General features: G+C 40.9%; 2 protein-coding genes across 2 annotated transcripts; both read left to right on the top strand.

Annotated features, from left to right (window-relative positions):
• Nucleotides 1-2,811: 2,811 nt before the first annotated feature.
• On the top strand, nt 2,812-8,913 carry LOC133108146 (extracellular calcium-sensing receptor-like). Its single transcript, XM_061217578.1, has 6 exons — nt 2,812-3,017; nt 3,393-3,684; nt 4,130-4,924; nt 5,023-5,250; nt 6,189-6,312; nt 8,000-8,913. The coding sequence occupies exons 1-6, from the start codon at nt 2,812-2,814 to the stop codon at nt 8,911-8,913; spliced, it is 2,559 nt and encodes an 852-aa protein (XP_061073562.1).
• Nucleotides 8,914-16,623: 7,710 nt separating this feature from the next.
• Nucleotides 16,624-24,711, top strand: LOC133108145 (extracellular calcium-sensing receptor-like). Its single transcript, XM_061217577.1, has 6 exons — nt 16,624-16,841; nt 17,239-17,530; nt 17,905-18,699; nt 18,798-19,025; nt 20,540-20,663; nt 23,798-24,711. Exons 1-6 carry the CDS (start codon nt 16,624-16,626, stop codon nt 24,709-24,711), a joined length of 2,571 nt encoding a protein of 856 aa, XP_061073561.1.
• The last annotated feature ends 1,305 nt before the right edge of the window (nt 24,712-26,016 follow it).

Genomic DNA, 26,016 nt, shown 5'->3' with positions numbered 1-26,016 from the left:
AATAAAAGACGTGTTCTTCCTTCCGTTTTCATAAAAAACTTGTTTAAAGTTGTAGTGTATGAGCTGAAGGTCAACAATTCAAGGTACACACGCATGATTGCTCCAAATTGTATCCTAGGGAATTCATCATTACTCAGATACATCCTTATCCCAAATTCAGTCTCTTGGCCTTGTTTCCACGTCAGAGGTATGGCTTTTTGGCCATAATTCTTCCATGAAGACCACTTCTGACCAGACTTATCTGCATAGTAGTTGGGTACACCCGGTTTCTGCCATTTCTGAGCTGATGGCACTGTTGGACATCTTCCGACTGCAGAGGGAAGTAAGCATGATGTGTCTTTCATCTGCTGCACAAAGTTTCTTTGGCCCGTTTCTTTGTGCGTATTCAACAGAGCTTGGACAGCACATCTGGAAACTCCTGTCTGCCTTGAAATTTCTGCCTGGGAGAGACCTTGCTGATGCAGTATAACTACCTTGTGTCGTGTTGCTATGCTAAGTCTTGACATGGTGTATGACTTCTGACAGTAAACTGTCTTCAGCAACCTCACCTTGGAAGCAGATTTTGGCTGTTCCTCTCCCAGTTTGTTTCTGTTTCAGTTAATGATTGTGTTTCAAGGCGGCACGGATGGTGCAGTGGCTAGCACTGCCGCCTCACAGCAAGGAGGTCCTGGGTTCAAATCCCCATCGGCAGGGGCCTCTCTGTGCGGAGTTTGCATGTTCTCCCCGTGTCTGTGTGGGTTTCCTCCGGGTACTCCGGTTTCCTCCCACAGTCCAAAAACATGCAGGTTAGGCTGATTGGTGAGTCTAAATTGCCCATAGGTATGAGTGTGTGAGTGAATGGTGTGTGTGCCCTGCGATGGACTGGCGACCTGTCCAGGGTGTATTCCTGTCTTTCGCCCAATGTATGCTGGGATAGGCTCCAGCCCCCCTGCGACCCTGTTCAGGATAAGCGGGTTAGGATAATGAATGAATTAATTGTGTTTAAACCTACACATTAAACTGATGATCATTAGCTCCTGTTTGGTATAATTGGTTAATCACACACCTGACTATATGCCTACAAAATCCCTGACTTTGTGCAGGTGTACCAAGAAGAATTGATGCTGGTTTGAAGGCAGAGGGCGGTCATATCAAATAGTCATTTGATTTAGATTTTTCTTTTACATTACATTACATTATTGGCATTTGGCAGACGCTCTTATCCAGAGCGACGTACAACAAAGTGCATATCCATAACCAGGGATAAGTTCGCTGAAAGACCCTAGAGGGAAGTACAATTTGAACTGCTACCTGTACAACAAAGATAAGGACGAGGGCCAATTATTTTTTATTTTATTTTTATTTTATTTTATTTTTTTAAACAAGAAACAAACAAACAGAGCAAAAGTGACCAAAGTTAACTATCAAAACACTGCTTACCTAGCCAACTAAAAAATACCGATACACAAAGCAAGTCACAGAGACAACAATTAAGGTTCACAGGGAGGTAGGGAGGGATGGGGAGAGGTGCTGCTTGAAGAGGTGTGTCTTCAGCTTGCGTTTGAAGGTGGGGAGAGATTCTACAGTTCTGACCTCAACGGGGAGTTCGTTCCACCACCGTGGAGCCAGAACAGACAGCAGTCGTGAGCGTGAGGTGGAGGTTCGGAGAGGGGGAGGTGCCAAGCGGCTTGTGGAGGCTGAACGAAGAGGTCTGGCAGGGGTGTAGGGTCTGATGATTTTTTGTAGATAAGCTGGGGAAGACCCCTTAACTGCTTGGAAGGCTAGCACCAATGTTTTGAATTTGATGCGAGCCATGACAGGCAGCCAGTGGAGGGTAGTAAGCAGGGGGGTGACGTGCGAGTATTTGGGAAGGTTGAAGACCAGACGAGCTGCTGCATTCTGGATAAGTTGGAGGGGTCTGATGGCGGATGCTGGGAGGCCAGCCAAGAGGGAATTGCAGTAGTCCAGGCGGGACAGAACCATCGCTTGGACCAGGAGCTGGGTTGAGTAGGGGGAGAGAAAGGGGCGGATTCTCCGTATGTTGTATAGGAAGAACCTGCAAGACCCGGTCACCGCCGCAATGTTCTCGGAAAGGGACAGTCTGCTGTCCATCACCACGCCGAGGTTCCTTGCACTGGGTGACGGCGTGAGTGTGGTATCCCCGAGGGAAATGGAGAGATCCAGATGGGGAGAGGTATTAGTAGGGATGAATATCATTTCAGTCTTGCCTGGGTTGAGCTTTAGATGGTGGTTGTCCATCCAGCTCTGGATGTCCCTCAGGCAAGCAGAGATACGGGCTTCTGTTCATTCACTTTGCATGATGTTAATTGACAAAAATAAACTATTAACATTTCTAAAGTATTCTTACTTGAAAGCATCTTTTCACGCCAGCCTAAAACTTTTGCACAGTACTGTATATCATTTGCCAGGCTGCTGTAAAATAGCTGCTCATCATCTACTCATGCATGTTACATATAATGTAAGTCTGTTTATATATTTATTATAAGGTGATTTTCTTATAATGACTTTAATGCTTTAATAATGCAACAAAAGGAGAAATGACAGAAAGAAGAAAATCTGGATTGTCTGCCAAGTTTTTCCTTTTTCCCTGCAAAGCTATGCTCACTTTCATGGTCTGAGTACAAATACAGATACAAATACAAATAGTGGCCTCTCTGAATACTCCATTGCCTCATTGCCAATATAATTTCCACCACCTTGCTTATGCTGGGACTCGGTCATGCCTTTGGGAATGACAAATCGATTGAGAATTAAAATGGCTCTATTTAAACCTGGTACACAACAGTGCTGAGACGTGAGACGTGCAGTGGGATGGCACTGCAGACCATTCTGCTGGCACTGACAGTCCTCTGGGCTGCAGCACAGACCCCACCATGTAAAATACTGGGAAGGGCAGCCAAACCCATCTTCTATCAACATGGAGAAATCAACATTGGTGGGCTCTTCGCAGTGCACATTGAAACCAGGAAACTTAGCATCCAATATACAAGGACACCAGAGCCAATGAAATGTGTACGGTAAGATGAAGGCCAAGCATTTACTACCTGTTTGTAATGATTGTTATTTGAAGGTAAGATGCATGTTTGTGATTTATGTTCATGTTCAATGTTCAGAGTATGCAAAAATATGGGTTATGTCCTCCTATTTAAGAAAAACTATCACCACCTTTTTTAAACCAAGTTAAACTGTTCTTTTTTAATTCAAGGTTTGTGTATCTCGTGTATTAAAATTACACTTAAAGTAAATTCTTAACGGATTAATCTACAGGGTTCAGATTGTATCTATGTGGCCTCTGGGGTTTTCAGCACACTTGTCCCTGGTTATAGTGATGTACTTTATTGTCAAATGCCTGTAATGTAATGTAAACAATCAACACAATTTATCATTTCTAGAGTCAATTTCAGAGAATTCCGGTTGGCCCAGACCATGATCTTCACCACTGCAGAAATAAATAACAGAACTGACCTGCTCCCTGGGGTAACTCTTGGATATAAGATATATGATTCCTGTCTCTCTCCAATATTCTCTGTAAGAGCGGTCATGGCTCTGATGAATGGTTATGAGGAAACACTGTCTGACACATCATGCTCCACACCTGCAGTAGTGCAAGCCATTGTTGGGACATCCACGTCGACTAATGCCATTGCAATTGCAGCAGCTGTTGGATTATTTCAGATTCCACTGGTAAGAGTTCCCTTTATTCATTTGTACATACTCCCAAACAGGTAAGTGAAATGATAATATGTTTGTGAAATATGTTCATGAAATCTAAGCAATGGTTTTCTGTTGTGAAAATGTAATGGTAAGGATCAATGGCTATGAAAAATATGAAAAATGTCAACAATGAGACTATAATGAACATAGTTGTCCCCTTTGCTCAGATAAATTGATAATGCCAACCGAAAAGAATTATGAAAGATTTTCACTTTGGTTTAGTACAACTGAAATGTTCTGAACACTCCTGATGATTTTGTGAGGTATTTTTTCCCATTATATGTCCATTCCCTTTCTGTCTCTCTCTCTCACACACAAACACAAAGACATGATATATTTACCTCACTCTATATAAAATAACTATGCCATAGTATTTGCATTCTTTGCTATATATTTTACTTAATTGTGTTTCCAGATCAGTCACTTTTCAACATGTGCATGTCTGAGCAACATAAAAGAGTTTCCCTCATTCTTTAGAACCATTCCCAGTGACTATTACCAGAGCAGAGCACTGGCTCAGCTGGTGAAGCACTTTGGCTGGACCTGGATAGGAGCAGTGAGAAGTGCTAATGACTATGGGGACTATGGAATGGCCACATTTATAGAAGCTGCTCAACAAGAAGGCATCTGCATTGAATATTCTGAGAAGATTTATGTAAGAGCACACAAGAAACTACTGAAGGTGGTAGATGTTATCAAAAGAGGTACTGCAAAAGTAATTGTAGCATTCGTTGGTCAGGTTGGGATGATCAAATTATTGGAGCAGCTGACCTTTCAGAATATTACTGGCCTTCAAATGGTTGGCAGTGAAGGCTGGATAACAGCAAGCACTTTTCTGACACCTACAAGTTTCAGAATACTGGGAGGATCTCTTGGCTTTGCTGTCACCAAAGGCAAAATAAATGGCTTCAAAGAATTTATATTGAAACTTCACCCATCCCAGTACCCAAATAATACTGTTGTTACAGACTTTTGGGAAACTGCTTTTCAGTGTTATCTAAGAAATAGAGACAACAAACCTCAGAATGCCCCATGTAATGGATCTGAGAGCTTGAATGAACTGGAAAACCAATACACTGATGTATCAGAGCTGAGAATCTCCAGCAATGTTTATAAAGCAGTGTACGCTGTTGCTCATTCTCTACATGACCTGCTGGCCTGTACACCCCATGAGGGCTGCACAAACAGTGTGAAACCAGAACCCTGGCAGGTAACTCAATAAACCGTTTTTACATCGTCAATAAAACCTTCATTATGAACAAAGCCAACAAATATGTTCTCTTGGCTGAAATCTTTGTTTCTCTTCAGGTACTTAGGGCTCTGAAAAATGTCAATTTCACTTTGGGAACTGGGGAGCGTGTCTCCTTTGACAATAATGGGGACCCAATAGCCAGATATGAGGTGGTGAACTGGCAGCTTTCTGCTGATGGTGCTGTAGAGTTCAGAGTGGTTGGCTATTATGATGCTTCTTTACCATCTGGTCAGCAGTTTGTGATGAGTCCTGTTAGTATGGTTTGGTCAGGTGGGCAAAAAGAGGTAAGTTCTTATGCACTACATTTAAAAATGATTGTTTGATAACAGCACAGATACCTAGGGCTGGGCTTTGATAGCCTCTTAAGCTCCGGATCTCTCATTGAATCTTTACTTTAATCATTGTTAATCATTAATCATTATCATTATTGGCATTTGGCAGACGCTCTTATCCAGAGCAACGGTTGTGCGGATCTTATTCTGGGAACACCGGGGATCAAACCACCGACATTGCGTGCCCCAGTCATGTACCTGAACCACAACTCTACAGGCCACCTTATGCCTTTACGTCTTGCCCTACACTCACACATGCAGCCTGCATGTTGTGATCATGGATAGGCAAACACTCGAAAGTGTTTGAGCATTTCACCAAGATCAAAAAAGTGGAATGCGATATCGCTTTTCACAGTTATAAAATATATTATTACATCATCTAGTTTGTGAGACTAATTTTCAGCAGTTGGTCAGCGGAACCTGGCAAGAACTCAGCTGCTAGCTAAATAAACTCCTCTGAGAAGTTTAATTTTCAAGCTTGCGTCAAGAAAAGAGGCAATACTTAGGGCTGGGTAAGCTGCCCTAAATGTACTGGCTTCCAACATGTCATGTGCTGGCCAGATAACAGAGGCCGAAGCTGAGAGTAATAGCTGCACAGAGTGAATTTCACTCATAATTATATAAGAAACTGAATATGAGCCGATCCTTTCAAATATATTTTTCACACTTCTTCATTTACCAGACAGTATGAGTGACATAGATTAATAAAACAGAGAAAAAAAATCAGATGTATGAGGGAAGTATTGAATAATCATACTTCTGTGTGACAATCTGCTTCTGGTATTTGATTTGATGATATCATAAAGTATTGTGAATAATGATAAAGTATTTACAAATCATATTGTCCATTAGAGCTTTGAGAGTTAAGAGTTGAAACATCTTGCACACAGAAACCCAGGTCAGTGTGCAGTGAGAGCTGTCCCCCAGGCACCCGGAAGGCTGTTCAGAGAGGAAGGCCAGTCTGCTGCTATGACTGTGTGCCCTGTGCTGAGGGAGAAATCAGCAATGCTACAGGTAAGTCAACGCTAACTCGTCTATTCCTGGAATTCAATCACTTGACCAAATCGCCATATTGATCACAAAATGATGACTGCTTACCGGGGTTTGCAAGATATAAACACGAGTTCAACGTACAGTGTTGAAACACTTGCAGACTCAGAAATGTAGTAAACGGCAGGCTTTAATCAGGATACCACAGATAGAGGTCAAAGGACGGCAAACAGGTTAAAGCAGTTTCGTAGTCGAGTCCAGGCAAAGGATCAGAGTCCAAGTAACCAGGGTAAAGTAGAGCAGGCCAACTCACAATAATAACAATCCTATTGTATGTTGTTCAAAATTGTATTCATGACAAATAGTGGCATAAGTGGGATGAGAATGAGATAACATGCATAATTTGTCATTCTGATCAAAATATATTTTTCCACACAGCCTAATAATATAGGAGCATTTTTCTTTGAATTTGCTTATGCTGAGCAAGCTAGCTCGAGCATTTCATTTAGTTTTTGACTTTTCATTCAATTAATGCACTTTCTTTCTGGCTGGCTATGCAGGCTGCGTAGGCTAGCTTAAATATTAATATTATTTCCGGTTAGCAGAACGCTACTAAGATTTAGTTGGCAATGGCTTTGTAGATCTTTGTCAGCTAATAGTAGTAGCTAACATTAGACCTCAATTCATAACAGAAGGCATTGGTGTCTGAAGTGAGTGCTGTCCAATGTAGAAAGTATTACGTATTTAATGGTTTAATTCATGGCGTATTTGATTATTCTGAGATATATATACATACCAAAAGATGTTTTTATACTGCACAATGCTAAAGAATGACATACTCGTACGTAGGAAGAACAAACAGCTTACATAGCCAACCAAAACTAGAAAAAATACCATTCTAGCGAACAAGTTAATACAAAAGTAATGGCACATGATTGAGAACTAAGAACACTTCATAACTCGGCAGCCTAAGCCAACTAGCTAGCTAAGCTCAATTACATATCAAGTTATAAGTAAGCCTACGACCACTGGAGCTGCCTTATGACGTCACATGAAATCTATTAACAGAGACCATTTCTATGTTTCTCTTTATAAACACTCACCAAGCACTTTATGAGGAACATTTTTACTTTATTACACCAACTTATTCATTTGTGTGGCAGTAGTGCAATGCATACAAGCATGTAGATACAGGTCACAAGCTTCAGTTAATGGTCACATCAACTTTCAGAATGGGGAAAAAATGTGATCAGAGTGTGATCTAAGTGACTTTGACCATGGAATGATTGTTGGTGGCAGACAGGGTGGTTTGAGTAGGTCAGGAACTGCTGATCTCCTGGGATTTCACGCACACTAGTCTCTAGGGTTTGCCAAGAAAGTGGCAAAAAACAAAACAAAATCCAGTGAGCAGCAGTTCTTCAGACAGAAATGCCTTGTTAATGAGCAACGTCAGAGGTGAATGGCCAGATGGTCAAAGCAGACAGAAAGTAATGTAATAACCACACACTACAACAGTGGTTTGCAGAAGAGCATCTCTGAATAACAACGAATCATAACTCTAAGTGGATAGGCTACAGCAGTAGAAGACTAAAAAATAAGTCGAATAAATAGCTATTAAACTGCTTGGTGAGTGTACATTGTCTTGCATTGTCTTGTACTGTACATGCATAGCGATAAGAGGGTGCTCATGGTTTTCATTGTTTTCTTTCAGATTCTAATGATTGTATTCAGTGCCTGGAAGAATATTGGTCAAATGCTAAAAGGGATCAATGTGTTTTAAAGAGTGTTGAATTTCTGTCTTTTCAAGAAATTATGGGGACTGTGCTTGTTATATTTTCCATATTTGGAGCATGTGCAACTGCATTTGTGGCCGTGCTGTTCTTTATAAAGAAAGACACTCCCATTGTGAAAGCCAACAACTCAGAGCTGAGCTTCCTGCTGCTCTTTTCATTGAAACTGTGTTTCCTTTGCTCTCTTACCTTCATTGGCCAGCCCTCTGAGTGGTCCTGTATGCTGCGCCACACTGCGTTTGGGATCACCTTTGTCCTCTGCATCTCTTGTGTTCTGGGGAAAACAATAGTGGTGTTAATGGCCTTCCAGGCTACAATTCCAGGCAGTAGTGTCATGAAGTGGTTTGGGCCTCTGCAGCAGAGACTGAGTGTGCTTGCTTTCACTCTCATACAGGTCCTTATTTGTGTGCTTTGGTTAACAAGATCCCCTCCTTTCCCCAACAAGAACATGAAGCACTACAAAGAAAAGATCATTCTAGAATGTGATGTGGGATCAGCAGTGGGGTTCTGGGCTGTACTGGGTTATATAGGACTCCTCTCTATATTGTGTTTTGTTTTAGCTTTTCTAGCTCGTAAATTGCCTGACAACTTCAACGAAGCCAAATACATCACATTCAGCATGCTCATATTCAGTGCAGTCTGGATCACCTTTATACCAGCTTATGTCAGCTCACCTGGAAAGTTCACTGTAGCTGTGGAGATCTTTGCAATTTTAGCATCTAGTTTTGGCTTGCTATTCTGTATCTTTCTTCCAAAATGTTCGATAATATTATTCAGACCTGAGCAAAATACAAGAAAACATTTAATGGGTAAAACAGATGTGAAATCTCAGTGATTGTCCAACCATTTTTTTCCCAAGAGAATTCTTTAGGGGACTGGACCACAGAGCCAGATGTGGAATAATAGTATGTCTTACCTTACATAAGGTTCACAAGATATAAAATGAAATAAATGATAAATTATGGTTGTAAACCTGTGTTCGCTTCATGGAATATCTTGAGAACTTCACCTCGCACTCATTTTTAACTACCACTAGGGCCTGCAAGTGGTTTGTTCTATTGTGACAAAAAACATATTCTTATTGCATGCACAATATGAAACGTTCCTGTCCTAAATACTGTTAAAATTGAAATAGGTTTAATCAGCATACATTTCTTAAACTGAATGAATAAAACCTGGTCAAACATATTAATCTGACAAATATTAATTGGGATATGGGAACAGGGCCCTGCATCTACAGTGATGAGCTTATTCAGCAATATGAAAGATAATGCTCAGAAAATAAAAATTATACAACAACTTGTTCCGAACAGGACACAGGGAAGCGACCCTTCCACCAGAAGTAAACATCCCTACAGGGATGTGACCTTTCCACCAGAAGTAAACATCCGTACAATGGTAGGAATGTGGTTTATGATTGTGGCTGCTTATTGACTGTCTCAGACACTAAAACACTCTGATTGATGTGAATTGCACCGTTATTTATAGAGAAAAAGACAAACGAAGACAAACTGTGTTCGGAAGACCATGTAAGCTCCAGTGGTCTGAACACCTATTCACTCTGTTATGAAGGCTGAGCCGTATAAACCTGCCCGGTTTATTGATTGCATATGTACCAAGTTTTTATGAAAAATATAGGAATGAGACCAAAGCCGATATGGAAGTCATTTTTTGAAAGTTTCACTGCTCAGAACATAGTGAGCTAACTTGGTGTTTGGAATATGCTGTGTTTACATTACGCATTTTAGCAATATTGCATTGTCAGTTTGTTGTTCATGAATGACTATACAGCAGCTAATTGTAAATTGATTTAGTGTTGTTAGCAGCCCTGTGAAATCATCCTTTCATTTTAAAATTCCATTTTCATAAAAAACTTGGTAGAAGTTGTAGTGTATGAGCTGAAGGTCAGGATACACACGCAAGATTGCTCCAAATTGTATCCTCGGGAATTTCATCATTACTCAGATACATCCTTATCCCAAAATGTTAGGATTGCAAGGGGTTTTTGTAAGAGCCTCTAAGGAGAAATCCAGTAAAGGGCTTAGATTAATTATTATTTGTTTCCCTGATCCAGCATGGCATGTATTGCATGTATAGGAAGCCCAGTTTTCATTGCCAGACATACCAGGTAGGTTGTATTGTGATTTTAATTCCTGGAATGTACGGAGGCCATTTCACTGAACAAAGATATTAATTCTCCACTGAGGAAATGCAAAAGGACGGGAATCTGTGAATATTCTATAGTTATGAAAAATGGGAGTGGTTATGCCATTTGCGAATGGTCTTTGCATGTTTCTTTACTTTTTCCCAAATTTTTATTGGCTCGAAAAGCAATTTAGCTTGTTACAGAGGAATATTTGAGTAGATTACATCCTGATGTCTGTGGGGATTTACCAGACATCAGGATGGGAAATGCCTAGGGGACCTAGGCATTAGGAGCTGTCCAAGTTGGAACTGGGATGTAAAATAAAAGACAAAATATATCATTTAAAATTCAGGAGGGACAGCCCTCCAGATGACATTTAGCATTGTATGGTTTCTAGTTAAATTTTTGATGACTTATGCCTTTCCAATTCAAATTCAACAGAGTATGAACTTTGGTCCAATATTTGTCTAGTGGGGGAAGCAGAATCATCATGGTGAAAATATGTATATGTTGAAGAATGTCTTTTTTAACAATGAAGACCCGATCCTGTAGAGAGCTTGGCAGACGGGACCATTTGTTGAGATCAGCCTCTATTTGTTTAAAATCTTTTTGATGCAATCAAATGGAGTGAGAGATGTTAGTGCTTTATTGTTGACTGTCTTGTACTGTGTTAATTTTCAGTACTTGGCTATATTTTTGCAACATGAATAGTCAAATTATTTTGAATTGTACAGTACTGTGCAAAAGTTTTAGGCAGGTATGAAAGAAATGCAGTAAAATAAGAATGCTTTCAAAAATATAAATATTAAGTTTATTTTTATCAATTAACAAAATGCATGAACAGAAGCAGTGAATGAACAGAATAAAAATCTATATCAAATCAATATTTGGTGTGACCACTCTACGCCTTCAAAACAGCATCAATTCTTCTAGGTATACTTGCACACAGTTTTTGAAGGAACTCGGCAGGTAGGTTGATCCAAACATCTTGGAGAACTAGCCACAGTTCTTCTGTGGATTTAGGCAACCTTCATGTAATCCCAGACAGACTTGGCTCCTGTTGCCGTACTGCTGAGCATCCTCCTCCTCATTGATTCCCACTTCCTTACCGCTGAGCATTATCTCCTCATGTTGTGGGTAATCAAGATGGCGACCGCAGCGTCCACTGCTCAAGCGAGTCAAACTTTTAAACGTTTTAAACGTCTTAATCGCCCTACTTTTCAGCGTTTCAATTGCGGATTGCCTCCTATTTTAACTTTTCCACAAAGATGCGTGATTGTCATTGTTTTAATCTTTTGCCTGATCGCTTGCTCGTCACGCTGTCACTTCTTGCCTGACGATGGGGAGGGAATCTACTTCCCGACTGCAGGTAGCCAATATCTGCTGTTCTCCGGGTTCCTGGATATTGGCCGTGCCAGAGCCCCATCATCAGCTAGTAAGGATGGGGTCCCTACGTCGAGCTCTTCTGTTGGATTCATCTGGCTGACGCTGCTACTCCTCTTGGCCGGTGACGTTGAGCTAAACCCTGGCCCAGCTAGCCCAGCTAGCCCAGCAGCTAGCTTGGACTTTCCTCCACCTGCGCTGCTTTCTTCGGCGGGCCGTGGCGGTCCCGCACTGGCGGCGATTGGCCTGGTGTCTGGGTTGCTGGCTCCTCTGGTCTGCTTCGGTGGAGGTCTGCTGGCTGATTTGCAGTATCTTCCGGTATGCTGCGGCGGGACTGTTGAGGTGATCGCCGGACTGTCGGCCTATCCTGGCGTTGGTTCATCCCGGGAGGATTTCGCTCCTGCTGTGGTGGTGGCTCGTCTTCAGCCCGGATCCGTAGCAGGGCGGCCTGCGCTTCCCTACGGCCCAGTTGGGCTTCGGAGCGGCAGCGGACTTTTGTCAACAACGTTTGCCTCGAGTACAGCAACTGAGTTGCGGAGCATCAGCTGGCTTCCTGAATGGTCCGGTAAGGATACCACGGCTTTGTGTGTCATCCCCACTATCAGCCCCCTCCCAGTTCGTCTTCCTCGTCGTGCTTCCAGGCCAAGCAGGGCTGTGCAGCGAAACCTGGTGGTTGTTTCTACTGGTATTGCGTTGCCCGGCTCTGCTCCTTCTGCTACTTTGGGATCTAATGATTTGGGGTCACTGCAGGATCTGCGGGCCATAAATGGTTTGAAGCTTCTGCATCTAAATTCGAGGAGTTTGCTGCCCAAGTTGGATTTCATTAACTGTATGATTGTCGATGCCGCCCCCGACATACTTGTTATTACCGAATCTTGGTTGTCTGGGAAAATTTCCAACTCGGATGTTTCTATTGCCGGTTTTAATTTGTTTAGATCTGATAGGAGAGCTAAAGGAGGCGGAGTGGCTATATTTGTCAGGGAACACCTAGCCGTACGGGTCCCTGTGTCCTCCACCGTTCCGAAATGTTTTGAGTGTTTAGTTTTAGATGTTTGTTTGGGTGGTGACGTCCATATTGTGGTTGCTGGTGTTTATCGCCCACCCTCTGCGCCAACATCAGCATTAGATGAGTTGGGGAAGGTGTTATCTATGTATGCCTCTTCCGAATTGGTGGTGCTGGGCGATTTAAACATGGACTGGCTCTCTGATAGCTCTACTAGTCTTAAACAGCTCTGTTTAGATTTAGATCTATCTCAACTTATTTTACACCCCACAAGACCAAATGCCAAATCTCCATCTAGATCCACCCTAATTGATATTATATTAACTAATAGGCCATTTAAATATCCTCAGTGCGGGGTGTTTGCACCAGGCATTAGCGACCACTGCCCTATAGCTTGTGTTAGATTAGTCAAAGCTAATAAATCCAATGGTCACCTCATCACAAAGCATAATTTTAAAGATTTTATAGAACAAGGCTTCCTACATGATTTATCCCACTCTGATTTAGATAAATTATGCTTAATCCCTGATCCCGAGTTAGCTTCTGACCACTTCTCCCATATTTTTAATTCCATCACTAATAAGCATGCTTCTTATAAAAATCTCAGAGTAAAAAATCGCTCTAGTCCCTGGATCTCTGAGGAAGTCATCGAAACCCTTCAACTCAGAGACTCCGCCTGGACTACTGCCAGATCTACTGGTAATCCGACAGACTGGTTACATTTCAGGAAAATGCGGAATAAAAGTACTAGTATAGTCAGGAAAGCCAAATCTGATTTCTTTTTATCTTCATTTGCAAATGCCCAAGGAAACTCAGCCAGTTTTTGGAAAACTGTAAAATCACTTAAATCTGGATCCACCTCTACTCTCCCACCTCAAATTAGCTATGAGAATGATGTAATTTCAGACAAATCAATAATGTGCAACGCATTTAACCAACATTTTGTAGCTTCTGGCCTTCTATTTGATAGGCTATCAGCCAATACGGTCTCGCCGGGACACGTCCATGACCCGTCATTGGCCGAAAACCTTTCGGTCCCCCCCTAATAGATTCTCTTTTAGACCGGTTAGTGACTATGAAGTTTTCATGGCACTCTCCCATCTGAATATTAAAAAGTCTAAGGGTGAGGATGACATAGCCCCTTATCTTTTGCGTCTCAGTGCTCACCTGGTCGCCTCCCCGCTTGCTCACATTTTTAATCTAACTTTTATCTCCGGTGAAATCCCAACGGTCTGGAAGTCCGCGCAGGTCGTGCCCCTGCTTAAAGGGGGTGACACCAGTGACCTAAACAATTATCGTCCCATCTCTAGACTGTGCTGCCTAGCTAAGGTTTTAGAAACCCTGGCAATTGAACAGCTGCGGGCTTTTTTAGACGCATACAATATCCTACACTCACACCAATCAGGATTCAGACCCGGTCATAGCACTGTTACTGCCACTTCCCTCGTCATTAATGATATTGTGAATGGTCTTGATAAACGCCAACATTGTGCTGCCCTCTTTGTCGACCTGTCTAAGGCCTTCGACACTGTTGATCATGGTATTTTGTTAAGTATGTTAGCTTCCATTGGCCTGGATGACCTTTCTCTTAGTTGGTTCTCTAACTACTTGTCTGGGAGAAAGCAGTCAGTTGTTGCTGGCAATCTTAGATCCAGCTCTTTATCTGTTGTTAAGGGTGTCCCACAAGGGTCCATTACTGGTCCAATTTTATTCACTCTTTATATAAATAATATTCTTTTCCCTTCTGTACACACTAATGTCCATTATTATGCGGACGATACAATAATTTATTGCTTTGGTCCCACCCCAGCTCAGGCAGCTGCAAGCCTGCAGTCAGCCTTCGACACATTCCAACGATCTCTGCATGATCTCAAATTAGTCTTAAACTCAAACAAAACTAAATGGATGTTTTTCTCTCGATCGTCAATTGTTAACAATAGCCTTTCTCTCCACTCTCTGCAGGGAGAACTAATTGATTGTGTCGACTCATTTAAATATCTGGGTATTTGGCTGGATACCAAGCTCTCTTTTCGCACACATATTGAACATCTTATAAAGAAGCTGAGGGTTAAAATTGGCTTTCTTTACAGGAATAAATCCTGTTTTTCTCTTCAAACCAGGAAATCCATTGTTCAGTCCAAAATTATGTCTGTTTTTGATTATGGTGATATTGTGTATATGCATGCTTCTCCTGCCATTTTGAAGCTGCTTGATGCTGTGTATCATAGTGCCCTGCGCTTTGTAACGGGTGATGGTTTTCTTACTCACCGATGTGTTTTGTACGAAAAATTGGGTTGGTCGTCCCTAACTGCACGAAGAGAGCTACATTCGCTTCTATTCATCTATAAAGCTCTAATTGGTAAACTCCCATCGTATTTATCCTCGCTCCTCATTCACAACTCTATGAGTTGCCGAACACGCTCGCAGTCACACATCAGATTGCTCATTCCGCGCGTGAGGACGGAATATGGAAAGTCTGCTTTTTCTCACTATGCTCCGGACAAGTGGAATAGGCTCCAGGACACTCTAAAATTGGATCATTTTGTTTCGCTAGACTCTTTTAGAGTGCTCCTCGTGCGTACCATGATTGAGAACTGCTCGTGTTTTACCTGATTTTTAGTGTCTTATCACTTATTATCTGTTTTTTTATAACTTGTTTTTTGTCTGCTCTTATCTTGTCTGTTGCAACCTGTATCTTTTATATATGTTTTTTGTAAACAGGGCACCCTTGAAAATGAGAGCTTGCTCTCAAGGGACTTCCCTGTATAAATAAAGGTCAAATAAAAATAAAAATAAAATGATGTTGCTGCCATTTTTCTGCACCCCAGTTCCTGTTTTTGTGCATAGTTCTGTCGCTTGGCCTTGTTTCCATGTCAGAGGTATGGCTTTTTGGCCGCAATTCTTCCACGAAGACCACATCTGACCAGACTTATCTGCATAGTAGATGGGTACACCTGGTTTCTGCCAATTATGAGCTGATGGCACTGCTGGACATCTTCTGATTGCAAAGGGAAGTAAGCGTGATGTGTCTTTCATCTGCTGCACGAAGTTTCCTTAGCTTGTTTCTTTGTGCTTATTCAACGGAGCTTGGACAGCACATCTGGAAACACCTGTCTGCCTTGAAATTTCTGCCTAGGAGAGACCTTGCTGATGCAGTATAACTACCTTGTGTCGTGTGGCTGTGCTAAGTCTTGACATGGTGTATGACTTCTGACAGTAAACTGTCTTCAGCAACCCTCCGCAGATTTTGGCCTCTCCCAGTTTTTCTCCTCTCCTGTTTCTGTTTCAGTTAATGATTGTGTTTCAACCTATAAATTAAATTCATGATCATTTGCTCCTGTTTGGTATAATTGGTTCATCACACACCTGACTATATGCCTACAAAATCCCTGACTTTGTGCAGGTGAACCTAGAATAATTGATGCTGGTTTGAAGGCAAAGGGTGGTCATATCAAATATTCATTTGATTTAGATTTTTCTTCTGTTCATTCACTTTGCATGATGTTACTGACAAAAATGAACTATAAACATTTCTATTTTTTACTTACTTTTTTCTATTTTTGAAAGCATTTTTTCACACCAGACTAAAACTGTTACACAGTACTGTGTATCATTTGTCATGGTGCTATAAAATAGTTAGAATAGTCATCATCTACTTATGCATGTTACATATAATGTAAGTCTGTTTATATATTTATTATCATAGGTGATTTTCTAATAATGACTTTAATGCTTTAATAATGCAACAAAAGGAGCAATGACAAAGAAAATCTGGATTGCCTGCCAAGTTTTTCCTTTTTCCCTGCAAAGCTATGCCCACGATCATGGTCTGAGTACAAATACAGATACAAATGCAAATAGTGGCCTCTCTGAATACTCCATTGCCTCATTGCCAATATAATTTCCACCACCTGGCTTATGCTGGGACTCGGTCATGCCTTTGGGAATGACAAATCGATTGAGAATTAAAATGGCTCTATTTAAACCTGGTACACAGCAGTGCTGGATCTGAGATGTGCAGTGGGATGGCACTGCAGACCATTCTGCTGGCACTGACAGTCCTCTGGGCTGCAGCACAGACCCCACCATGTAGAATACTGGGAAGGGTAGCCAAGCCCATCTTCTATCAATATGGAGACATCAACATCGGTGGGCTCTTTGGACTGCACATTGAAACCAGGAGACTTAGCATCCAATATACAAGGACACCAGAGCCAATGAAATGTGTACGGTAAGATGAAGGCCAAGCATTTATTACCTGTTTGTAATGATTGTTATTTGAAGGTAAGATGCGTGTTCATGATTTATGGTCATGTTCAATGTTACGAGTATTAAAAAAATATGGGTATTGTCCTCCTATATAAGAAAAAATATAGCCACCTTGTAAGTTAAACTGTTCTTTTTTAATTCAAGGTTTGTGTATCTCATGAATTAAAATGACACTTTAAATGACTTCTCAATGGATTCATCTACAGGGTTCACATTTTATCTATGTGGTCACTTCTAGCACTTGGAACTGTACTTCCCTCTAGGGTTTTCAGCGCACTTGTCCCTGGTTATGGTTATGTACTTTGTTGTCAAATGTCTGTAATGTAATGGAAACAATCAACATGATTTATCATTTCTAGAGTCAATTTCAGAGAATTCCGGTTGGCCCAGACCATGATCTTCACCACTGAAGAAATAAATAACAGAACTGACCTGCTCCCTGGGGTATCTCTTGGATATAAGATTTATGATTCCTGTGTTTCTCCAATATACTCTCTAAGAGCGGCCATGGCTCTGATGAATGGTTATGAGGAAACACTGTCTGACACATCATGTTCCACACCTGCAGTAGTGCAGGCCATTGTTGGGACATCCACGTCGACTAATGCCATTGCAATTGGAGCAGCTGTTGGATTATTTCAGATTCCACTGGTAAGAGTTCCCTTTATTCATTTGTATATACTCCCAAACAGGTAAGTGAAATGATAATATGTTCAATAAGTCTAAGCAATGGTTTTCTGTTGTGAAAATGTCATGGTAAGGATCAATGACTATGGAAAATATGAAAAATGTCTACAATGAGACTATAATGAACATAGATTTCCACTTTGGTTTAGTACAACTGCAATGTCCTGAATAGTCCTGATGATTTTGCTTGGTATTTTTTTCCATTCCCTCTCTGTCTCTGTCTCTCACACACAAACACAAAGACATGATATATTTGCCTCACTCTATATAAAATTCCTATGCCACACATAGCATTTGCATTCATTGCTATATATTTTACTTGATTGTGTTGTTTCCAGATCAGTCACTTTTCAACATGTGCATGTCTGAGCAACAGAAAAGAGTTTCCCTCATTCTTCAGAACCATTCCCAGTGACTATTACCAGAGCAGAGCACTGGCTCAGCTGGTGAAGCACTTCGGCTGGACCTGGATAGGAGCCGTGAGAATTGACAATGACTATGGCAACAATGGAATGGCCACATTTATAGAAGCTGCTCAACAAGAAGGCATCTGCATTGAATATTCTGAGAAGTTTTACGTAACAGAACACAAGAAACTACTGAAGGTTGTAGATGTTATCAAAAGAGGTACTGCAAAAGTAATTGTAGCATTTGTTGGTCAGATTGGGATGATCAAATTATTGGAGCAGCTCACCTTTCAGAATATCACTGGCCTTCAAATGGTTGGCAGTGAAGGCTGGATAACAGCGAGCACTTTTCTGACATCTCCGAGTTTCAGAATACTGGGAGGATCTCTTGGCTTTGCTGTCACCAAAGGCAAAATAAATGGCTTCAAAGAATTTCTATTGAAACTTCACCCATCCCAGTACCCAAATAATACTGTTGTTACAGACTTTTGGGAAACTGCTTTTCAGTGTTATCTAAGAAATAGAGACAACAAACCTCAGAATGCCCCATGTAATGGATCTGAGAGCTTGAATGAACTGGAAAATCAATACACTGATGTATCAGAGCTGAGAATCTCCAGCAATGTTTATAAAGCAGTGTACGCTGTTGCTCATTCTCTACATGACCTGCTGGCCTGTACACCCCATGAGGGCTGCAGAAACAGTGTGAAACCAGAACCCTGGCAGGTAACTCAATAAACCGTCTTTACATCGTCAATAAAACCTTCATTATGAACAAAGCCAACAAATATGTTCTCTTGGCTGAAATCTTTGTTTCTCTTCAGGTACTTAGGGCTCTGAAAAATGTCAATTTCACTTTGGGAACTGGGGAGCATGTCTCCTTTGACAATAATGGGGACCCAATAGCCAGATATGAGGTGGTGAACTGGCAGCTTTCTCCTGATGGTGCAGTAGAGTTCAGAGTGGTTGGCTATTATGATGCTTCTTTACCATCTGGTCAGCAGTTTGTGATGAGTCCTGTTAGTATGGTTTGGTCAGGTGGGCAAAAAGAGGTAAGTTCTTATACACTACATTTAAAAATGATTGTCTGATAACAGCACAGATACCTAGGGCTGGGCTTTGATAGCCTCTTAAGCTCCGGATCTCTCATTGAATCTTTACTTAATCATTATTAATCATTAATCATTATCATTATTGGCATTTGGCAGACGCTCTTATCCAGAGGACGTACAGTTGATTAGACAAAGCAGGAGACAATCCTCCCCGTGAGCAATGCAGGGTTAAGGGCCTTGCTGAAAAGCCCGACGGGATCTTATTGTGGCAACACCGGGAATCAAACCACTGACCTTGCGTGTCCCAGTCATGTACCTTTACCACAATTCTACAGGCCACCCTACGCCTTTACATCTTGCCCTACACTCACACATGCAGCCTACATGTTGTAATCATGGATAGGCAAACACACTCAAAAGTGTTTGAGTATTTCACCAAAATCAAAAAAGTGAAATGCGATATCGCTTTTCACAGTAATAAAATATATTATTACATCATCTAGTTTGTGAGACTAATTTTCAGCAGTTGGTCAGCGGAACCTGGCTAGAACTCAGCTGCTAGCTAAATAAACTCCTCTGAGAAGTTTCATTTTCAAGCTTGCGTCAAGAAAAGAGGCAATACTTAAAGCTGGGTATACACTGTGCGATTTTTGAGACGCCCGTCAGTAAAAATATCCAATAGGAAAGCGAGAAAAGAAAACGTATTTTGGATTACTTTTTCTGGGCAAAAAGACACCTGTCACGGGGATTCGCTGTGCATGATGGTTTTTTAATATGGAAACGATTCAAAAAGTTAATTCAAATGGCACCATTTTCAGGCATCTTTTTAACAAATACTTTAGAATTGTTTTTTGTTCAGTTATAAAGAGAACTCTAATAAAGTCTAATTAAGAAAAATAAACTAAAAAAAAAAAATACAAAACCACATTATGCAATTCAGACAATTTTAATGGACTCAGAAGCAGACAGGTCTTTTTCCTCACAACCCGCTGTTATATTAGCAGTCTGTTTAGAGGGAAAAATGCAGTTGACTTTAAAGGGAATGGAAGATGACACTTTGATTATTTTATCATTACACCCTAGACAATCCTATAAATTAAGCTAGAAGTCCAGGAATTTTAAACCTTGTGCCTTAATTTGCGCTTACCATGCCCTAAATGGACTGGCTTCCAACATGCCATGTGCTGGCCAGATAACAGAGGCCGAAGCTGAGAGTAATAGCTGCACAGAGTGAATTTCACTCATAATTATATAAGAAACTGAATATGAGCCGATCCTTTCAAATATATTTTTCACACTTCTTCATTTACCAGACAGTATGAGTGACATCGATGAATAAAACAGAGAAAAAAATCAGATGTATGAGGGAAGTATTGAATAATCATACTTCTGTGTGACAATCTGCTTCTGGTATTTGATTTGATGATATCATAAAGTATTGTGAATAAAGTATTTACAAATCATATTGTCCATTAGAGCTTTGAGAGTTAAGAGTTGAAACATCTTGCACACAGAAACCCAGGTCAGTGTGCAGTGAGAGCTGTCCCCCAGGCACCCGGAAGGCTGTGCAGAGAGGAAGGCCAGTCTGCTGCTATGACTGTGTGCCCTGTGCTGAGGGTGAAATCAGCAATGCTACAGGTAAGTCAACACTAACTAGTCTATTCCTGGATTTCAATCACTTGACCAAATCGCCATCTTGATCATCTTGATCAAATGATGACTGCTTACCGGGGTTAGCAGATGGTGGTGAGCAAGCTAACTATTACTTCTGCCCGAAGATATAAAAACAAATTCAACCTTCAGTGTTGAAACACTTGCAGACTCAGAAATGTAGTATGGTAGGCTTTAATCAGGATACCACAGATAGAGGTCAAAGAACCGCAAACAGGTTAAAGCAGTTTCGTAGTCGAGTCCAGGCAAAGGATCAGAGTCCAAGTAATCAGGGTAAAGTAGAGCAGGCCAACTCACAATAATAACAATCCTATTTTATGTTGTTCATAATTTTATTCATGACAAATAGTGGCATAAGTGGGATGAGAATGAGATAAGATGCATAATTTGTCATTCTGATCAAAATATATTTTTCCACACAGCCTAATAAAAAAGAAAAATTCAGGAGCGTTTTTGTTAGAATTTTGTTTGAGGCACTTTCTTTCTGGCTGGCTATGCAGGCTGCGTAGGCTAGCTTAAATATTAATATTATTTCCGGTTAGCAGAACGCTACTAAGACTTAGATGGCAATGGCTTTGTAGATCTTTGTCAGCTAATAGTAGAAGCTAACATTAGATTCAATCTAATAACAGAAGGCATTGGTGTCTGAAGTGAGTGCTGTCTAATGAATTTAATGGTTTAATTCATGGCCTATTTTTTTAGTCTGTGATATATATACATATATATATATATACCAAAAAATGTTTTTATACTGCACGATGCTAAAGAATGATATACATGTCCGTAGGAAGAACAAACAGCTTACATAGCCAAACAAAACTAGAAAAAATACCATCCTAGCGAACAAGTTATTTCATAAGTAATGGCATGGATGGAGAACACTTCATAACTCGGCAGCCTGAGCCAACTAGCTAGCTAAGCTAAATTACATATCAAGTTAAAAGTAGGCCTACAACCACTGGTGCTGACTGCCAGCTGCCTTATGAGGTCACATGAAATCTATTAACAGAGGCCATTTCTAAGTTTCTCTTTATAAACACTCACCAAGCACTTTATTAAGAACATTTTTACTTTATTATACCAACTTATTCATTTGTGTGGCTGTAGTGCAATACAAACAAGCATGTAGATACGGGTCACAAGCTTCAGGTAATGTTCACATAACCCTTCAGAATGGGGAAATAAATCCTCAAATTGTGTCCGGGATTCTATTTGAAGCCGGGCCTCGGATAATAGCCGGGGGTGTGGCCGATTCGGACAAATAAAGGCTGGCCCCCAAATACAAGCCGGGGTAATATTGCCTACCAGTCGGGCTATCAGTCCATGAGCACTAGAAGACATTGTTTCGATTTAACTCAATGAAATAAAAGAGCTCTTCTTAATATTTTATATTGTTGGTTGGTTTAATACTGTTGTCCTACACCATGGGTCTCCAACACGTTGCTCTCAAGCTACCAATCGCTTGCCGCCCCCTTCTAAGTAGCTTGCCAAAGGCTGAAGCAGTATACATTTAAACACAATTGTTGCCGCGAGGCATTCCAGCCTACGAATTTCATGAAAAGTAAATCAGGCAAAATAAAAAATTAACTCAATTTAGGCTACTTGGGTACGCAATAAGGTTTCCATGTATTTACAGCACAGCGCACATTCAATGAATGAATGAAAGCGGCTGCCTTGGCTCGCAATAAACAGACAGGTGGAAATCCCGACACTCTTTCAACTACATAAAACTTAACAGTGAACCATAAAATACCCCCCAGATTTCAGTGCCCATCAGTCCCAACAAGTAAATTAAATCCCAAACCACTAAGACGCAGCAGACTTGCGGTTGCAGTTTGCTGCAGTTGCACACCGGGGACCGGGGTTCGATTCTCGGTCCTGCCAAAAGCCAAGTTTGGCCGGCTCACGTGGGGCAGCAATAATTGGCTCGCTGCTCCAGAGGGAGGGACTTGGCAGGGTTATTAGATCGCCGCACAATAAGCACCTCGGGCGCCTCGGAATCACGGCAACGGGCACGAGACGAGACGGCTTGAAGAAGGCGTGTCGCTCTCATTCGGGCCGCCGAGGGACGGGGTACGGGCGGTACATCTAATACGACTACCTCCAATTGAATCAGACGAGGTACAATTGGCTACCAAATTGGGAGAAAAAGGGAAAAATCTGGAAAAAATTAAAAAACAAAATCCCAAACCAAAGCGAAAATCTTTTGATAGCCTACCGTTATGCTGCTCCAAACGAAACGCATGTCTCACAATAAAACGCACTTTAGGAAAAAAAGATCCTTAACTTGCTGTTATCTACGCTCATTTGTTATTGTTCATGAAGGCGTGTCTGGCAAGTTGTTATTTTATGGATTCTGGACTTGCATGTGATTTATTGTGTTCGAGAATATTTGCAATAAACTAAGTCTGTTACGACTGACACTATGACTTACCAAACGGTGGTTCCTGATTAGCCTACACTAATTGATTTCTGAAAGGTTACAGGAAGTGTTGAACAGTGTTGGCCCACTTGAAGTGTAGCTTTTTACTTTATTTCTAAGAATAAAATTCTACCTCAGAAGCCTAATAAGAAATAAAGGCCTGCCTCGAATACAAGCCTGCCTCGAATACAAGCCTGCCCCAAATAAAGTAAATAAAAGACCCCGGACACAATTTGAGGATTTACGGTAAGTGACTTTGACCATGGAATGATTGTTGGTGGCAGACAGGGTGGTTTGAGTAGCTCAGGAACTGCTGATCTCCTGGGATTTTCACACACACTAGTCTCTAGGGTTTGCCAAGAATGTTGGCAAAACAAAATCCAGTGAGCAGCAGTTCTTCAGACATGAGCGACGTCAGAGGAGAATGGCCAGACTGGTCAAAGCTGACAGAAAGTAAGTAATAACCACACACTACAACAGTGGTATGCAGAAGAGCATCTCTGAATAACAACGCATCATAACTCTAAGTGGATAGGCTACAGCAGTAGAAGTCCAAAAAATAAGTCCAATAAATAGCTATTAAAGTGCTCGGTGAGTGTACATTGTCTTGCATCTGCTCATTGTACTGTACATGTATAACTGTAAGAGGGTGCTAATGGTTTTCATTGTTTTCTTTCAGATTCTAATGATTGTATTCAGTGCCTGGAAGAATATTGGTCAAATGCTAAAAGGGATCAATGTGTTTTAAAGAGTGTTGAATTTCTGTCTTTTCAAGAAATTATGGGGACTGTGCTTGTCATATTTTCCATATTTGGAGCGTGTGTAACTGCATTTGTGGCCGTGCTGTTCTTTATAAAGAAAGACACTCCCATTGTGAAAGCCAACAACTCAGAGCTGAGCTTCCTGCTGCTCTTTTCATTGAAACTGTGTTTCCTTTGCTCTCTTACCTTCATTGGCCAGCCCTCTGAGTGGTCCTGTATGCTGCGCCACACTGCGTTTGGGATCACCTTTGTCCTCTGCATCTCTTGTGTTCTGGGGAAAACAGTAGTGGTATTAATGGCCTTCCAGGCTACAATTCCAGGCAGTAGTATCATGAAGTGGTTTGGGCCTCTCCAGCAGAGACTGAGTGTGCTTGCTTTCACTCTCATACAGGTCCTTATTTGTGTGCTTTGGTTAACAAGATCCCCTCCTTTCCCCTACAAGAACATGAAGCACTACAAAGAAAAGATCATTCTAGAATGTGATGTAGGATCAGCACTGGGGTTCTGGGCTGTGCTTGGTTATATAGGACTCCTCTCTATATTGTGTTTTGTTTTAGCTTTTCTAGCTCGTAAATTGCCGGACAACTTCAACGAAGCCAAGTATATCACATTCAGCATGCTCATATTCAGTGCAGTCTGGATCACCTTTATACCAGCTTATGTCAGCTCGCCTGGAAAGTTCACTGTAGCTGTGGAGATCTTTGCAATTTTAGCATCTAGTTTTGGCTTGCTATTCTGTATCTTTCTTCCAAAATGTTCGATAATATTATTCAGACCTGAGCAAAACACAAGAAAACATTTAATGGGTAAAACAGATGTGAAATCTCAGTGATTGCCCAACCATTTTTTCCCAAGAGAATTCTTTAGGGGACTGGACCACAGAGCCAGATGTGGAATAATAATATGTCTTACCTTACATAAGGTTCACAAGATATAAAATGAAATAAATGATAAATTATGGTTGTAAACCTGTGTTCGCTTAATGGAATATCTTGAGAACTTCACCTCAAACTCATTTTTAACTACCACTAGAGACTGCAAGTGGTTTGTTCTATTGTGACAAAAACATATTCCTATTGCATGCATAACATGAAAACTTCCTGTACTAAATACTGTTATAATTGAAATAGGTTTAATCAGCATGTATTTCTGAAACTGAATGAATAAAACCTGGTCAAACAGGTCATATATACATATAAATCTGACAAATATTAATTGGGATATGGGAACAGGGCCCTGCATCTCCAGAGATGAGCTTATTCAGCAATATGCAAGATCATGCTAAGAAAATAAAAATTGTACAACGTCTTGTTCCAAACAGGACACAGGGAAGCGACCCTTCCACCAGAAGTAAACATCCGTACAATGGTAGCATGTAGTTCATGATTATGGTTGCTTATTGACTATCTCAGACACTAAAACACTCCTGCCTGGTTTATTGATCACATATGGTTTTTATGAAAATGGAAGGAATAAGCCTAAAGCTGATCTGGTAGTCATTTTTTGAAAGTTTCACTGCTCTGAACTTAGAGAGCTAACTTGGTGTTTGGAATACGCTGAGTTTACATTACACATTTTCACAATATTGCATTGTCAGTTTGTTGTTTATGAATGACAGTAGTGCAGCTAATTGTAATTTGATTTAGTGTTGTTAGCAGTCCTGGGACATCATCCTGTCATTTTAAAATATAAGATGCATTCTTCCTTCCCAAGGATTTGCCAGCCTTTCTTCATTAGGAGACCTAGGCATTAGGATCTGTCCAAGTTGGAACTGGGATGTAAAATAAAAGACCAAATATATCATTTAAAATTCGGTAGGGACAGCCCTCCAGACAACATTTAGCATTGTATGGTTTCTAGTTATGCCTTTCCAATTCAAATTCGACCTTGAGAATGAACTTCGGTCCAATACTTAATCTGGTGGGGGAAGCATAATCATCGTGGTGAAAATATGTATAAGTTGAAGAATGTCCTGGCCTGTAGAGAGCTTGGCAGACGGGACCATTTCTTGAGATCGGCTTCTATTTGTTTAAAATCTTTTTGATGCAAAATCTATATCAAATCAATATTTGGTGTGACCACTCTTTAAAACAGAATCAATTCTTCTAGGTATAGTTGCACTCAGTTTTTGAAGGAA

The sequence above is a fragment of the Conger conger genome, chromosome 13, assembly GCF_963514075.1.
Source record: "Conger conger chromosome 13, fConCon1.1, whole genome shotgun sequence".
NCBI lineage: Eukaryota > Metazoa > Chordata > Actinopteri > Anguilliformes > Congridae > Conger > Conger conger.
The sequence above is the reverse complement of the archived record's forward strand: the minus strand, read 5'-3'. Positions and strand labels throughout refer to the sequence as shown.

Bases quoted from the DNA above. Each gene is read 5' to 3' on its own strand.
- LOC133108145 (XM_061217577.1), top strand. From the start codon at position 16,624: ATGTGCAGTGGGATGGCACTGCAGACCATTCTGCTGGCACTGACAGTC. The intron at 17,531-17,904 runs GTAAGAGTTCCC...TGTTGTTTCCAG, and splicing joins GATTATTTCAGATTCCACTG to ATCAGTCACTTTTCAACATG. The intron at 18,700-18,797 runs GTAACTCAATAA...GTTTCTCTTCAG, and splicing joins TGAAACCAGAACCCTGGCAG to GTACTTAGGGCTCTGAAAAA.
- LOC133108146 (XM_061217578.1), top strand. From the start codon at position 2,812: ATGGCACTGCAGACCATTCTGCTGGCACTGACAGTCCTCTGGGCTGCA. The intron at 3,685-4,129 runs GTAAGAGTTCCC...TTGTGTTTCCAG, and splicing joins GATTATTTCAGATTCCACTG to ATCAGTCACTTTTCAACATG. The intron at 5,251-6,188 runs GTAAGTTCTTAT...TCTTGCACACAG, and splicing joins GGTCAGGTGGGCAAAAAGAG to AAACCCAGGTCAGTGTGCAG.